The sequence below is a fragment of the Xyrauchen texanus genome, chromosome 7 (assembly GCF_025860055.1).
Source record: "Xyrauchen texanus isolate HMW12.3.18 chromosome 7, RBS_HiC_50CHRs, whole genome shotgun sequence".
Classification (NCBI taxonomy): Eukaryota; Metazoa; Chordata; class Actinopteri; order Cypriniformes; family Catostomidae; genus Xyrauchen; species Xyrauchen texanus.
This window is the reverse complement of record NC_068282.1, coordinates 38,752,003-38,769,911: the sequence shown is the minus strand read 5'-3', so window position 1 is coordinate 38,769,911 and position 17,909 is coordinate 38,752,003. Positions and strand designations below refer to the sequence as shown.

The following is a 17,909-nucleotide window of genomic DNA, read 5'->3' as shown; positions in this document are numbered from 1 at the left end:
ACATATTAAAGGTTAATGTTTAATATGTAAGATTGAACAAGGAATATGAATATTCCTTGTTCAATACAAGGTAAGCTCAATCAACAGTGGCATAAGGTTGATTACCACAAAAATGTATTTTGACTCGTCCCTCCTTTTATTTAAAAAAGGAAAAATCGAGGTTACAGTAAGGTACTTCCAATGGAAGTTAATGGGGCCAGTTTTTGGAGCGTTTAAAAGTGGAAATGTTAAACTTAGAATTTAAAAAACACAAATTAATACTTCTGTTAAACTTAATGTATTATTTGAGCTGTAAAGTTGTTTAAATCATTATATTTACAGTCATTTTATGGTTTGTTGACATTACATCATCAGGAGATCAGCAGGTATAGTGTTATGACGTTGTGGAAGTAGACACAGGACGAGGATCTAAACGCAGCAAGGTTTATTACAATAAAGGGGCAACACAAAATAACATGAACAAAAGGAAACATCCACGATGGGAAAAGGTAAACAAAACACGAAAGGCAAACAAAGGGTTAACATAACACGGACGGCATACACGGGGATAACTGTGAGGAAAACAACGATGGAAACATGGGAAACCGGCATCTACATACAACAAAGACCAACAGGGGAAAGGAGAAACAAACAGGGTTAAATACACAAACACAATGAAGACTAAACGAGACACAGGTGAGAACAATGAAGAGTGCAGGCAGTGAGAGAGGCCAGGAATTGTGGGAATTGTAGTTTAACACACGGACAGTGAGACTCAGGGCGGACAACAGGGAAAACGTGACATGGAGCGGGATAGGTGACGGGTGAAATGGAAAACACAGAGCGGACAACAAGGAAACGTGAAATCAACGTGATAGTGAAACAGAGAACAGAGGGCAGACAACACAGGAACGTAACATATAGAAATAATCAAAACAGCCAGTGGTGATGTTGCCACAAAGACACACAGATGTCATCAATCATCGATGCAATTATCTAATCAGCCAAACGTGTGGCAGCAGTGCAGTGCATAAATCATGCAGATATGGGTCAGGAACTTCAGTTAATGTTCACATCAACCAGCAGAATGGGGGAAAAATGTGATCTCAGTGATTTGGACCGTGGCATGATTGTTAGTGCCAGAGGGGCTGGTTTGAGTATTTCTGTAACTGCTGATCACCTGGGATTTTCACACACAACAGTCTCCAGAATTTACAATGAATAGTGCCAAAAACAAAAAACATCCAGTGAGCGGCAGATCTGTGGTGCCTTGTTGATAAGAGAGGTCAACAGAGAATGGCCAGACCGGTTTGAACAGACAAAGTCTACGGTAACTCATATAACCACTCTGTACAATTGTGGTGAGAAGAATAGTATCTCAGAATGCTATTCTGAGATGCGGGTTAGCGCTGCTTTGGCGGCACGAGGGGGACCTACACAACATTAGGTAGGAGGTTTTAATGTTGTGGCTGATCTGTGTATATAGGAACTGTTTAAGGTAAGAGTAAGGTCATAAACCTGTAATACAGCTTATTGTAAAGGTGTTCATCTTAAAGAGGGAAATATATGTAAGTGCATTGTTAATATCTTGCAAGATTCTTTTTTTTTGTAAATGTTTAGTCAAAAATGTAAAAAAAAAAAACATTTGTCAATAAACATTTTCATCCGTAGTCTCTTTGAAGAGAATAACATACACTTCTATAATACAAATCTATAAATTGTCTCCTAAAATCTTAACAATTAAATAAAAAAGTTCATAGCCATGTTATTTGCCAACTACTGGACCACTTATAATACAAATGCAAACTGTTCAGTGAGGCTGAAAGTTAAAAAAAAACATTCTTGTACAGGATCTGCCATTGGTGGTTTCGGACACTGGCTGACACATCAGCTTAATGAGCAGTCAGCCAATAGGAAGTTCTGAAACAGGTTGACATATCAAGATAATGAATGTGGTCTATTCATCCCTATGTGACAAACATCTTGGGGAGGAAGACTATGTGTTTGTTCATAAAAAGGACTGTTCTGACGGCTTGAGTGAAAAAAAACCTGAATTGCTGAAGCAAAGCAAGTGAGAGAAAAAAGAGAAAAATAAAATCTATTTTCAAATGTATTTAGTGTTTTATTGAATGGACTAAGGGAACAAAGTGATGTACAGTCAAGTGTCATGACAGCAATTTGCCTCATCAGAAAGCTGCAAAATAATGTAAAATTGTACCTTGGACAAGCTAATCCCACAGCAAATTGCTCTATAAAGCACTTCAACAGTACAACAGCAAACAACATTCAACTCAGTGAAGTGGATAATTCATGACTCTCCACTTCTAACATCGCTACAATGCACAGCAATGTGCTGCCGACCTACATACTGATTCACATCTACCACTTGCAGCCAAAACAAATCCCTTGCCTTTGCACAAATCTGTCCATCCATATATACATTCACCCAGCTGCTCTACTTAACAATTTAAGTACACAGAACATTTTCACAAAATTAGAAATACTGTATATGTGTGTCTGTGTGAGTGTGTGTCAGAGAGAGAGAGCGAGAGCGAAAGAGTGAGTCAGAAGTAAAAACAAAGTGAAATAGTTCACACAAAAAGTTTTAGGACTTTCTTTCTTCAGCTGAACACAAACAAAGATTTTTAGAAGAACATCTCAGCTCTGTAGCTCCATACAATGCAAGTGAATGGTGATCAGGCCTTTGAAGCTCCAAATAGGAGACCCATAAATCTCTAGTTGTTTAATCCATGTCTTCTGAAGCGATCCAGTTGGTTTTGGTTAAGATTAGACCAAAATATAACTCCTTTTTCACTGTACAGTGGAAAAGGAATTACATTTTGGTCTGTTCTCACCCAAAATCAACTGGATCATTTCAGAAGACATTGACTGAACCACTGGAGTCTGATGGATTAAGTTTATGCTGACTTTATAAAATTTTTGGAGCTTCAAAGGGTCTGATCACCATTCACTTGCATTGTATTGACCTACAGAGCGGAGATATTCTTCTAAATATGTTTGTTGCCAAAGAAAGAAAGCCATGCACATCTTAGATGGCATAAGGGTGAGTAAATTAAGAGAGAATTTACATTTTTGGGTGAATTCGAAACTTCGCAAGCTCATGCGAAGAAATTTTGTACTCCGCTGCATACACAAGTTCAAGTTTGCCGAACTCTGAGCTCTGAATCCGTATGACAAGAGTACACATGACTGTTGAAAGATCGAAACGTTGCACGCTGACCTCTTCAATTCAAAGAATATTTCAATGCTGTGATTTATTGTTGCAGCAAAGTGTGAAGACAATATATTTTTAAATTTTAAATATATTATTTATATTGGTCATGTATTGTTTACACCAAAAGCCCTCCCACGTGACGTCATAGCCTGGTCTGTTGTCTGAAAATAATTTGCATGCTCAAAGCCTACGGAGAATGCCCCTTTAGGGTGGACTTGTCATCTGCCATCCCATAATTCCAGTAATTAGAACGGAGCAAATGTTTTTGAATATAAAGGAATAATTCACTCAAAAATGAAACTTTTATCATAATTTCCTCACCCTCAAGTCATTAAAACTGCATGTTATTTTCTTTCTTTCATGAAACACAAAATGAGTTGTTAGGCAGTATGTCCAAGCTGCTCTTTTCCATACAGTGAAAATGGATGGTGTTTCAATCTGCCAAGCTCCAACATAGACAAGTATCATAGAAGTATAACTCAGAGGCATATTCCAAGTCTAAATAGATAAGACCTTTTTGTGTGAGAAACAGCCGTTATACAATGATAATCTTCCCCTCTGCTTATGCTCTCAAATCTCATTTGCACTTATGTTCAGTTAAAAAATGCTGCCTTTAGAGTGATCCAAGGCTTGAATTCATTGAAGCCAAATGCCATTGGTTGTCTCATGTGATGAGAATCTGTCAGATCATACACAAGTTCCCCTAATGTTACTCACTCGACATTGTGTCGAATGAAGTGACACAAAGGGTCTTCCTTGGGAGCCTCGTGTACATCTGGACTTGAAAAAAGGCCAATGATAAATTGGCAGACAGAATTAGCAAGTCACGCACCCAGACATACGGGTAAAAAGGAAAGCGGGCATGTGTCTGTCAGTCAGATTTTTTATCTGAGGCGAGCAGTTGTGCATCTCACTACTGTTCCACTCACCTCTGTGGCAGAGCACCGCTGTTGGATCTACGGCGCATTTCCAGCTGCGTTCTCTCTCTGCACGCTGTGCAGTCCACGCCCCTGGGCGCTTCAACAGCGTTCTGTCTAAAAGAGTGTTCTCCCTCCTAAAAGAGTTTTATTTCTCGAAAAGAGTTTATTTTCACTCACAAAAGACCTATACACAGCAGGCGTTGAACATACTTTTCAAGTCAATTTCTCTCCACTTCTGATGGTCATAAGAGCTGCCACGCAGGCAGCATTTTATGAATTGTTCATGTTCTCAGTGTGAGAACATAGCCACGGCAACGTTGAAGTCGCGGCTTTCTTTCCTCATGAGAGAAAGTCACTTCAGCTGCCCCCTCTCTTCGGCAACACCATCAACGTCTTTGCCCAGCAGTCTTTAGCGGTAAGGAGGAAGACGGAAGCGATCTCGCACATCATGCCGCGGCGCCGCCCCATCGTGCCTCGTCTGCCCACTGAGGGCATCCCCCTGCGTCCAAGCAATAGGCAGCTCCGCCTAAACCCAGGCCCAGCTCTCAGCCCCAGCGTCGAGCACCTCACAGGTGGTGCATGCCCCCCTGTCTCCAGGACTTCCTCTAGGACCCGGAAGGCTCCTAAGCACTCCTGGTACCAAGACCACTCTGTTCCCAGGTGGAGGGCAGGGAGAAAAATCCTTGTTTTTCCACACTGTTAATAAAAGAGCAATTCCCCACTTCCTGGGTCATCCAGCCAGTGCGTGACATTCTCATGGCACACCGGCTCCAAAATCCTACAGTCCTGGCTCCCTGGATGCAGTCACCTCGCCTCCGGACAAGTGACTGCTCAGCCCCGGCAGAACAGAGCTGACGAGTTCCGAAGACACCTTCCCAGGATCTCTTCCTCAATCTCTAACCCACCCCTGCCAGATGCGTGGAGCAAGGTAAGTGCTTTGAGTCTTTTCTCAGCACCCAAGCCTCGGGACGCGTTTTTGCCTCCCGACGCGCTATTACCTGCCCCCCCACCGCAAAGCCCTACTCGGTACGTCAAAAGCAATCGTCCCTCTAGTGCCCCTCATGCAGAGTCTGGACGCATGGCTTCCACTGTCCAGCACGTCGCATTGGTTGACCAGGACCATCAGACTTGGCTACGCAATTCACTTAACCCGGCTCAAGCCTCGTTTCAGTGGTATTCGCTCCACTTCAAATCAAATCACTTTATTGTCACACGAACATATACACAAGTGCAACAGTGGTGAAAGTCTTGTGTGCAGTTCCGAGCAACATAGCAGTCATGACAGTGACGAGACATATACCAATTTACAATAAACAACATATTTACACAACACAATTTACATATCAAATGTACACATAATTACACAAAACAATAATAATATACAATGTGTAGTAAACAATACACACAATATAGAATACACATACAATAAAAATAAAAAGTATATATACAGTAGTTGTATTGTGAAAAGTATATAATTATGACAGTCCAGTGTGAGATAATAAGATTAATAAAGTGCAGGTGTCTGACTGAAAAGTCTTATAGCTTGGAGGAAGAAGCTGTCATGTAGTCGGCTGGTGCGGGTCCTTATGCTGCGATACCGCCTGCCTGATGGTAGCAGTGAGAGCAGCCCATGACTCCGGTGGCTGGAGTCTCTGATAATCCTCCAAGCTTTTTTCACACACCGCCTTTTATATGTCCTGGAGAAAGGGAAGCTCACCTCTGATGATGTGTCTGGCAGTTCGCACCACCCTTTGCAGGGCCGTGCGCAGCGAACAATCCAGCGCTTTATGGGCAGAGATCACGACTCTGCTTCTCAAGGATGCAATAGTGCCCGTCTCTCCAGCCGAGATGAAGAAGGGTTTCTACAGCCCTTACATCATCATACCCAAGAAAGGCAGTGGGTTGCGACCAATCTTGGACTTGCGTGTTCTCAACCGGGCTTTGCACAAACTCCCGTTCAAAATGCTCACGCAGTGACTGATTCTAACCTGCGTTCGACAGCTAGATTGGTTTCGCGGCTGAAGACCTGAAGGACGCAACTTTCACGTCTCCATCTTGCCTCGACACCGACCCTTCCTAAGGTTCGCGTTCAACGGCCAGACCTTGCCCCACTACGGGAAGAACGACTGGCTCATTCTAGCTCACTCTCGAGAGTTACTATGCGTGCACATGTACAAGGTGCTCAGGCACCTCAGCCATCTAGGGCTTCAGGTCAACTGGGAAAAGAGCAAGCTCGGGCCGGTTCAGAGCATCCTCACGAACAAGCTCGTGCAGTCAGTGCTCAGGTGCCTTGCTCTCTTCGAGCCCGGCACAGCGGTTCCTCTAAAGTAATTCCAGAGGCTCCTGGTGCATATAACATCCTCAGCCGCGGTCGCACCACTCGGGTTGATGCATGTGAGACTGCTTCAGCACTGGCTTCAGACTCGAGTCCCGAGATGAGCATGCCGCCGCAGCACATACTGTGTAGTAATCACCCCCTCCTGCCGTCAGACTTTCAACCCTTGGACAGAACTCTGTTTTCTGCGGACCGGAGTCCCCCTACAGCAGGTGTCCAGACATGTCGTGGTCACCACAGACGCCTCTCAACATGGTTGGGGCGCTGTGTGCAACGGGCACGCTGCCGCTGGCTCCTGGACAGGGCCCCGGCTGCATTGGCACATCAACTGCCTAGAGTTGCTGGCTGTATTCCTTGCCCTGCAGAGGTTTCTTCCGCTGATTTGGGGCAAGCACATCTTGATCCGTTCAGACAGCACTGCGACGGTAGTGTACATAAATCGCCAACCAAACTCAAACTCTCGTCATATGTCACAACTCGCCAACCATCGCCAACTCGCCAACCATCATTTGACGTTACTGTACTCTGCCTTTTTATTGTCTGCAAAAAGTGAGAAGTCACACCAAGGCAAATGGCAGTAAATTCCATATTATCAATAGCTGTTTGCTGATCACCATTTACAAAATCATTATAATAACCCCTGTATAAAATCTAGTGATCATTGCATTAATTTTGACTGACTTATAGCCATGTACTTATTGCTATCCTGTGCTATGGTTGTATTCTGATGGCATTTTTAATACATTAGACATGACACATACCTCCATAGCGGTAAAGTATATCTTTAATTGGTGTGCAGCAAAACTAACAGGTTGACTGCAGATAGATGACACTGAATTATATGAATAAATACAAGATAAGCATTTTTCTAATGAGTAAAAATAATAATTTAATTAATAATGGAATCCAAAGACATTAAAATGCATGGGATTGGAATAAGAGATAATAATTAATATACAAGTAAGTGAACATGGAATCCTATTAATTTCTTGTTGTTTCATGGTGTTCTTACTCCTCATCCTCCACAACATTGCTCACAGGCAGTGAACACCAGAAAGCCCTCCTGTTTGGGGGCATAAAAGGACATAGATTTGGGTGGGCTCTGGTGCTAGCAGTGACGCTGTGACTGGAGTGAGGGGAAACTCCATAAGTACAACAAGGGTGGTGTCAGGTGTGCTGCAGAATAGCTCATCAGAATCAAACGCCAGGAAACTAATATCCAGACAACTATCAAGAACGGTCCATGTTTTTCATTTGGGTGCTGGATCACAATCAATATTTTGAACAGAAATAGAACGCTTTTGTAACATTATAAATGTCTTTACTGTCAATTTTGATCAATATAATGCATTCTTGCTGAATAAAAGTATTAATTTCTTTCCAAAAAAAAAAACTTACTGACTCCAAAATTTTTGAACAGTAGTGTATAATGTTACAAAAGCTTTCTTTTTCAAATAAATGCGGTTATTTTGATCTTGCCTCAGAGGCGTTCACCATTTGCATTGATCACCTCAGCACATGTACCGTATGAATAGCGCCCTCTGCCCGTGGGTGTGATCACATTACGATAATTAGCTGAGCTGGGAGAAACTGTACATCGCTTTGTTTCATACAGATTACATTGCAGGAGAATATTTGTTTTAAATTGTAATTGTTTTATTTAAAAGTAGATATTTTAAGCTTTCTTCAGGCATATGTTTCATGTTTGTGTGATAAGTATTCGCTGAGTATCAGAAATATGCTCGCGAAGACAGAGACTTTGTCATTGTGAATTTACACAAATAAAAGTAGACCATTCATAGTTTCTAATGATGTCTTATACTTATCTGTGTGCCCAAAAATGACGGAGTATTTGAAGTTGTTTCCACTGTTATGAGGAAAAAATCCTGCAGGATGCACCGGCCCGTCCATCGACCCCAGAGGGTTAAATGCGATAGTAAAAACACTCAATAATATTTGTTTACTACACTTTTATTCAGGTGTCGTGTGTGTCAGATTCCTTCACTGATAGATGTGTGACAGTACACAGGCTACACCGTAATTTAAATGCGGCAAACTTTAATGTAAATACAAAGGCAGAGTACCGTAACTCCATGCCGGCACAGTAACTTCATTTTGACGCATGGCTAAACAAAGGCAGAGAACCCTAACTCAATTTGAGCATTTCAAAACAAAGTCAAAGAGTGGTATTGGAGTTACGGAGTTCTGCCTTGGTTTCTCTTGGGCTTTTGGAAGTTACTGTTAAGACAATCTATTCATTTCTCGAAAAAACAACGACATTGACTCAAGATACTTATCGACATGATAAAGGAGGTCTTGAAAGTCTCAAAAATATAAATAACTAATTTTTGACCAAAAACGAAGTTACAGACTTTTGCCTTTGCAAAGAGATTGCAGAGATGCAGAGTTCGGTCAGTGCTCTCATTCCTGCAAGAGAGGCCGGAGGGGAGGCTGTCCCCCTCTACCTTGAAGGTGCATGTATCCGCTATCGTAGCCCACTACGACGCAGTGGACAGCAAGTCCTTGGGTAAGCACAACTTGATTATCATGTCTCTTAGGAGGCGCTGGAGGCTGAATCCTCCCCGGTCAAGCCTGTTCCCCTCCTGGGACCTCTCAGTGGTCCTCTCGGGCCTTCAGAGACAACCCCTTTGAGCCGCTTGACTCAGTTGAGCTCAAGGCCCTCTCCTTGAAGATGGCCCTCCTGATAGCGCTAGCTTCCATCAAGAGGGTTGGGGGCCTGCAAGCGTTCTCTGTCAGCGACACTTGCCTGGAGATCAGTCCAGCACATACTCACGTTATCCTGAGGCTGCAACCGGGCTACGTGCCCAAGGTTCCTACGACCCCCTTCAGGGACCAGATCGTGAACTTGCAAGCAAGCTGCCCCGGGAGGAGGCAGACCCAGCCTTCTCATTGCTGTGTCCGTTACGTGCTTTGCATATCTATTTGGACCTCACACAGAGCTCTAGATGTTCTGAGCAGTTCTTTGTCTGCTTCGGCGCACGGCGGAAAGGGAACACCTTCTCCAAACTGAGGCTGCCCGCTGGGTCGTCAACGCCATTGCCTTGGCCTTCCAGACTCAGGCTGTGCCCGCTCCCTTGTGAGTTTGAGCACACTCGACGAGAAGTGTGGCATCCTCATGGACACTGGCCAATGGCACCTCCCTAGCAGACATTTCAGAGCAGCGGGCTGGGCAACACCCAATACCTTTGTGAAACTTTACAATCTCAGGGTTGAATCAGCCTTGTCCCGTGTTATGTCAGGTCCGAGCCGTAGAACTCGGTAATGTGGAACAGCCGACCAGGTGTTCCGCTTGCACCCAGCGCCCTTCACCAAGTTGATCCAGTGAGCTTTCTCTCTAAGGTTAGCCACTAAGTGTTGCTTCCTGAATGTTCTTCCTCCCTACCCTTCTGGCCTGCCTAGCCTTCTGGAGCAATTTGCGACCAGACCCATTAAGAGCCACAAGTGTTTTGTGCTGGATTAGGGCTCCACAGGCTTATTTCCCTCTTCAGGCAACTCCTTTTATTTGTCTAAGCTGAAGTAAACAGAGGGACTAAAGCAAAAAAAAAAGATTCAAGTGTTGTCTAAAAATATATTAATTTTGTATTAAGCAGACAGCATATTTTCTTTCTACCCACTATTAAAGTATTAATGTCTAAACCAGAGGAGAAAAATTTATTTAGCGCTTTTCATAATAAACTCCCAAGAAATATATGACAAATCCAAACTAATCTTGAATGTACATACATTACAAGGAAGCAGAACTTTAATATAAATATAAACATTTATCAGATTTTTGGTATGTTAATATCAATATTAATATACATAATATTTTTTTTCACAAAACTGTATACAGATTTGTTTTTATTTATTACTGTTAAGTTATGACTCATCCATAGAATAAAATAATCATGATTCATCTCATGATTTTGGTCTTCATAAAGCAGAACATGCAGAAAACGTGGTAAATATTTACCTTTTTCCAATGCCAAATTCCAATTTCTAACTGCCTTAGAAAACATTATCAGGTAACATGAAATTAGTTTTCAATTGTTATGCAGAATATACTGACTTGACTTGTTATAGTGTTATGAGTCATATGAACCACTTTGGTACTTGTATGTTTTTTTAGAGCTTGGTGGTATAAGTCCATCCACTTTCTGAAGATCTCTTTTGTGTTTCACACAAATAAGAAAATAATAAATGGTTGGAATGACATGGGGGGAAGAGTAAATGATGACAAAACTTTCATTTATGGGAGAACTATTCCTTTAAACCTGGGTATGTAAACAAAGCATGTTTTTAAAGATAAACCATCCCTTATCAACACTGCTCTCATACTACAGAGAGTACAGAACAAATCAGAACTACACCACTGAAAGGACACACCATCTCAATGCTTCACAACTCACTGCATCAAAAAAATATGTCAGTCTCTATGGCACCATGACACTTAATGTCCTGCTTTTGATTTGCAAGTTCTAATTTGTGGTGTTTATACACTTGCACACACTACACACAAAAGAAACACAGACAATTCCACACTAAGGAATGTGGTGACTATTTCAGGAGGCACAAAAAATACTGTCACACACAAAAGAAGAATTACAGGGGAGAAAATAGCAGTGTTCACAAAAACACATAGGTTTGGAGGAAAATTTTTTAAAGGTCAAGCTACATGGACTGAGGCAACATGGGATATCAGATCTTCCCTCACTCTACAGCGTAATCACATAACTACTTCTATGACACCATAAGAGCTCAGATCTGTAGTGGACATAAGCAAGCTGTTAGTGCTGCTGAGTGATGTACTAAATGCCAATATTTTTTGGAGCAGATATTTGGCTCTAGTTCCACACTGAATGGTCAGATTGCAGGGTTAGCTGTGGAGGAGGGTGGGCGATGAGCTTCAACCGCATAATGAGAAATTACTTTTCATGCTTGTCTTATCAGCTAATCAGTGTTTAGCATTTATTCTGCCCTCATGAACCCCATAGGCAGGGTCAGCTCTTATCTTATCTGAACGATGCTCAGTAGCTCCACTGCAGCTCTGGGCTGGCACCAGAAAAAGAGCATAAACACACACAAACAGAGAGAGAGAGAGAGAGAGAGAGAGAGAGAGAGAGAGAGAGAGAGAGAAAATAAATGGACACAAACACACCTACACACATAAAGAGACCCACAAATGTATAAAGGCACACACACCACATACAAAGCATTTGGCTTGAACATTTGGGGGGTTACAGTGTGAAGCATTTACATATTTCCATTGGTCATGGTATAAATAATGGGGGGGTTGTGCTTACTTGTTTAGATTACTGGGGGTTACACCCCACCCCCACCCCATCCCCTCGGAATCTACGCCCCTGTGCACACATACATACACTCACAGGAAATAAAGAGTTCCTGATGGATGCGGATGGCAGTGCATTCACCACAAAACTAGCAGAACACACACACGGAGTACAATTAATTACGCCTTCAGTATGAGAGGATATGGGATATTTAAACTAGGGTGTGGAACAGCAATTTTCCTGTAATTCTGAGATATTTATTGTCATTATTTCTACTATTACTTACATGTTACTGTTACTTACCAGCTACAGGGCTAAGAAGAACCACCATGGCAAACAGTCCAACGTCAAGAATTGTTATTCGGCCTTCAACTGCCATGTTTTCTTTTCTCCTCCTCTTTAAACAGAATATTTTCAGCTTTATTCTCAGTCACTTGTATAGCTGTCTAGGCTTCAGAATACAGACACACACAAAATATTTGTGCTTTGGAGAGTCCACCATCACCAATTTGTCAAAACACTGTAAAAAATATTTTAGAATGGCGGCAAAATGACAGTCACAGTTTAAATCTCAGTTTAAAATAGTCTTGAAGACCTCAAAGCGTTGATCTTCATTGCTTTTTTCCTTCCACCAGGAAGCATCAAATGTTACCAGATGAAAGACTGTGAAACATGATTGAGTCAATGTGTGCTGTATTAAACAAAATAAATACATCTAATCAAAGTTTTCCCCTTTGTTCCTAAGCACGCACTTCAACCATTTACCAAATGCAGAGTTTCAGCGCAGTTATATGCAGGACATCCCGAGCCCGCAAGTCTCCTCGATGGTCTCGCACAGTTTTAGACAGGCAAACATCCGTTTCGTTGTTGCCGACAGTTAAAACATCCATTTGTCGTCATATTCCTCGCGTTCGTTATCTTTTGATCTTCGTTTGAGGAATGTTCTCTATTTCCATTGCGCATGGGTTGAGAAACTGAACGTTTGCGTGACGTTTTCCCTCCCGTCCCTACTCCAAACAACGGGAAAGGCACCAGAAGACGGTCGGGAATCTACAGCAGCCCAGACTGGAAACGCCTCGTCTTCAGGTTGTCTCCGTGATCTGCTTGTTCGACGTGGGGGTCGATTTATAATAAAAAAGAGGCGAAGCGCCCTCATGCGACAGACTAATAGAATAACACCATGTGAAGACACTAAATACGTTCAATGTGAGACCATCCTCGCTATATAGCAAGACGTTTTGGCTTTTAAAGCTTTTATTCTTAATGATATTTTAGATATCTACAATTGCATTTGACAATTCTAATTTGACTAGTAAGAATTCAATTTACGATATCTGCAATGAAGTCACACATTTCGTCACGTCACACATACACAAAGATGATTAGAGACATCTGTAATTCAGTTTTGACTAGTCAAAATAATATTTTCTAAAATATCTAAATTGCCCTTACCCCTAGTCGATCTGCTGTGTTGTGACCTACAATGACTCTTCATTAAGTAGCGCTATCGAAGCTGTTAAAGTAACTAGCTGCTAACAGAAAGATTAAGTCGATGCTTGACAACTTAATAAATAATATATTGATGCATTCATAAAGGTCACCAGTTAACAATTTGTAGCAAAGTGATTGTTATATTTTGCAGCACGGACAAATGAAGGGTATATGTTGGAGTGACGAGACATGGATCAATAAAGTTTGTTTCTAATAATGATATGCCCATTGTAGACATGAAATATGCACTTGACCTTTGAGCAAATGTAGGGGTCCCTTCTGATTTTATTTGAGTTAATTTGGGAATGATGGCTGATACAAATAATTTTTACAAGTGCGCCATCATCACTGTTCCTTATTATTGGATTTGTATTTATTTATTAATTGCAAAATTCTTTTTAAAATAAACTAAACATGCTAAACAGACTAACATAAGATAAATTCTTTATCAGACAAAACGGTGGACAGCCATTTTTGTTTTGTTTTTTGTTTAAGGCGGGGCAAAGTTACATTGCTGATATCTTAAATGTAAATTATGACTAGTCAGAAATGCATTGTAGATATCTTAAATGTGAATTACTACTAGTCAGAAATGCACAACAGATATCTGAAATTGGAGTTATGACTAGTTAAAACATCATTATGGATAGTCAAATCTGAATATTAAATTATAAAAGCAGCAGACTGTAGCGCGATGACGTAGTGGATGTTTTGGTTCCCTTACGACTCATACTAGTAATGCATATGGGGAGTGCCTTCATACACAACCTATTTGAAACCTCTCTATAATAACGGCAATATTCTAATAATGGCTAAGGTGTTTGAGCCACGTCTGTTTTTGCGTGAAACTGACCGCTATAAAAACAGGTGCACAGACACCATTTCCTCAGAATTTCTTCCTTCAAAATAGCGATAATCTCTTGTCTGGAGGCCCTCTATCCTTCGGCATCGATACACACGAATCAGCAGACGGAATCATCACGGCAGCGAGAAGACTCCGAGCAGTGCTCCGAGGAACATTTCTCCGTCTCGCCGCTTGATGCTTCGCTGGTGAACAGACCTGAGCATCCTGATTCTCCGCAGCGCGTTGGCTGATGTAGAGTATCCTTTAAAAGCAATTGTATTTGTGTGATATAAATATAAATTATATATATATATATATATATATATATATATATATATATATATATATATATATATATATATATATATATATATATTCTGTCTGGGCCACGGCCACGCAGAGTCAGCTCCCACCCGCCTCTTCTGTGATACCAGAGGGTTCACACGAGGAATGTGCACGTGCCACTGACAGGGAGATGCTCAACGTCCTTACAGGGGCAGTCAAAGAGCTTCACCCTGTCTGGTCTCCCCAGAGAACCTGAACAGTCTCGCCTCTATGAATGGTTCCAGCAGTCCGGACGCCGTCAAGCATAGTATGGCAAGCCCTTTTAACATTTAAAAGCAAAGTTTGACTATCCGGAATTAACATTGTAGATATCAACAACGTCTTTCTGACTAGTCGTAATTACATTTTGGATAGTTGGAATTGTCATTCAAGATATCTCTAACGTAACTGTGACCAGTCGAATCTACAGATAGAGATATCTGTAATTCAGTTTTGACTAGACAAAACAGAATTACAGATATCTGCAATGACGTCATTGAAAACGACATTGAACTCGTCACACATCTTAAATGACAATATCAGATATCTGCAAATTATTGTGCATGACGTTGTGTAATTTCCCCTCCCCGCCGTAATAAAAAAAAGAAGTGGGTTCATTTCCTTATTTGAATGGAAGAAGAAAGAAGCTATCATTGCGTTGGCTTTAATAGAAAAAAACCACCAGAAAATGGCATGAAATTGAACGAGCCCTTACACAGGGGTTTTGTGGAGAGAGAGAACATCGTTCTTTTGAAAACTGTGAAAGAAATCGTATCGGTTACCTAACGTAACCTCGGTTCTCTCTAGATGAGGGAACGAGTATTGCGTAAGCTAGCTTACGCTACGGGAAAGATTCATCTTTTCTGAGATATTGAAGCCAAAAAATTATCCTTAATTTTTGTATCCATTGTCAACGCAGTGCGGCAGCTGCAGACCTTGAGCGGGCTAGCTAGCGAGCTCATAGGTTGCTCTGCGGCAACTGCTGCAGCCTATAGACGAGCTTGGGCGTAACTCGCATCCAATGAGAGGCGTCCGCACGACTCACTGCATCAAAGCCCGCCAAAATGGGCTTGACTAGAGTGCATATAAGCGTAGTTCGTAGGCTGGAACCCTGGTTTTCATTGACTGAAGCGGAAAGTCGCCGTGGCGCGAGCACGGCCGGCTACGCAATACTCGTTCCCTCATCTAGAGAGAACCGAGGTTACGTTAGGTAACCGATACGTTCTCTTACGAGAGGTTCTCTCAGATTGCATAAGCTAGCTTACGCTACGGGAACCCATTGTCAACGCCGTCGCGCCAAGCATCCACTGTATGAGCCCCAGGGAATTAAGGAGGGACCCGGGGAGCCCTTATGAGTGGGGAAATAATATTTGGCCGGCAAGAATGCGGGTCATTGATTGTGTAATACATAAGCACATAGTGGGAAGGGAACGACAGAGGCGGTGCCGGTCTGTGTGGAATGTGTCCCATCAGTGCAGCTCACCAGGGAGCTGTAGTGTATTAAACCGCTAGTAGTTTTGCCTGCAGAGCGGGCACTTCCATATTGTAAAATCTGACAAAGGTGGAGGGGAAGTCCATTCCGCTGCCACACATATGTCGTGAATGGAAATCCCGCTGGACCATGCCCACGAGGATGCCATGCCTCTAGTGGAGTGAGCCCTAATGCCCTACGGGCATGGCAGGTCTTTTGACGCCGTATGCAGCAGCAATAGCGTCCACTATCCATCTAGATAGTGTCTGTTTCGAGGCGGCGAGACCTTTGGTGCGCCCTCTGAACGAAACGAAAAGCTGCTCAGAGCGCCTGAAAGCGGCGGAGCGCGCAGTATACAATCTCAGTGCTCTGACCGGGCAAAGGAGATTGGCGTCGCGTCGCTATCGGTGCTGGCAGCGCTGATAGGAAATGACCTGTGCTCTGAAAGGAGTACCGATCACCTTGGGAACATAGCCATGTTTAGGCTTTAAAATGACCTTGGAGTCACTTGGTCCAAACTCAAGACACGCAGCGCTGACAGACAGTGCGTGAAGGTCTCCCACACGTTTGACTGATGACAGGGCAGTCAGAAAAACGGTTTTGAGTGAAAGGTATTTCAAATCCACGGATTGAAGTGGTTCAAAAGGGGGGCTTTCATAGTTTCGAGAACTATAGAAAGATCCCAGATAGGAACCGATGGGGGCGCGGGGTTCATCCTTCTAGCTCCCCTGAGGAAGCGGATGACCAGCTCGCTTTTACCCCATGACTGGCCGTGCAGGGGTTCAGCTGAACGCCGCAACGGCCGCCACATACACTTTGAGCGTGGATGGGGATCTGCCCTTATCCAGCAGCTCTTGTAGAAATACGAGCAGCGACGACACCCCACATGTCCGCGGGTCCAGGTCTCTGTCAGTGCACCATTTTGAGAACACAGACCATTTTGATGCATAGAGTCTTCTCGTGGAAGGGGCTCTAGCGTGTATGATGGTGTTTATTACTCCTTCTGGCAGAGCGACGGGTAGTCGCTGATCACCCACGCATGCAGCGCCCAGCGTCTGGGTGGGGATGCCAGATTGTGCCGCGAGCTTGAGAGAGGAGATCTGCTCTCACTGGGATGGGCCACGGCGCTGTCAGTGACAGCTGCGTAAGCTCCAGGAACCATGTCTGATTCTCCCAACGCGGGGCTATGAGGAGCACCGAGTGATGCGTTTCCTGATCCTCTGCATTACCTGTGGCAATAGCGAGACGGGAGGGAAGGCGTAAGCGGGCATCTGGGCCAGTCCTGGGCCAGCTGGCCCTCGCTCGAGAAAAATATTGGGCAGTGAGAGTTCTCTTTGGACGCAAAGAGGTCTATCTCTGCTCTGCCGAATAGGTGCCATAACGCCTGGACTGTTTGAGCGTGCAGGGACCATTCCCCTGGGGAATATTGTCTCTGGACAGTTTGTCCGGGCCGTCGCTCAGGTGGCCTGGCACGCGCGTCGCCCTCAGCGAAGCGCCGGTGGCACTGGGACCAACTCAGTATGCGTTTCGTCAGATGGAAGAGGTTCCTGGATCTGACACCGCCCTGACGGTTTAGGTAGGATACCACAGATCTGTTGTCCGAACGGACCAGGACGTGGTGACCCTGAATGACCGGGAGAAAGCGCACGCAGCGTGCATCGACCGCTATCATTTCCAGACAATTTATGTGAAGGAGCTTTTCCTGAACTGACCATAGCCGAAAACCGGAGAGCCCTCGCAGACCGCGCCCCAACCCATGTTGGACGCGTCTCTCGAGATGACTTTTCGGCGAGATACAGCTCCCATTGTCACTCCCCGCTGATACCATTCGGCCACTGTCCAGGGCTGCAGAGCTGAAATACAGGTCTGAGTCACCTTGATGGGCTGGCGGCCTGTGGCCCAAGCCCGGCGAGACGCGCGGGTGTTTAGTCAATGCTGAAGTGCAGTAAACCCAGCTGAAGTACTGCTGCGGCTGAGGCCATGTAGCCTAGCACTCTCTGAAATTTCTTCAGAGGTGTG

General features: G+C 43.5%; 1 protein-coding gene across 4 annotated transcripts in view; it reads right to left on the bottom strand.

Annotated features, from left to right (window-relative positions):
• The window catches only part of LOC127646284 (bone morphogenetic protein receptor type-2-like), a 46,718-nt gene extending 33,872 nt beyond the window's left edge, over positions 1-12,846 (bottom strand). The window contains exons 1-3 of one of the 4 annotated variants that reach the window (XM_052129810.1): positions 12,513-12,846; positions 12,356-12,423; positions 12,064-12,211 (exon numbers count right to left, since the gene is read on the bottom strand). In XM_052129810.1, the coding sequence (XP_051985770.1) occupies positions 12,064-12,139 (76 nt within the window). In that variant the 5' untranslated portion in view covers positions 12,140-12,211; positions 12,356-12,423; positions 12,513-12,846. Of the gene's footprint in view, positions 1-12,063; positions 12,424-12,512 lie in introns of all 4 variants that reach the window. The other 3 variants (XM_052129809.1, XM_052129808.1, XM_052129811.1) reach the window with 3 other exon arrangements.
• Between the last annotated feature and the right edge of the window lie 5,063 nt (positions 12,847-17,909).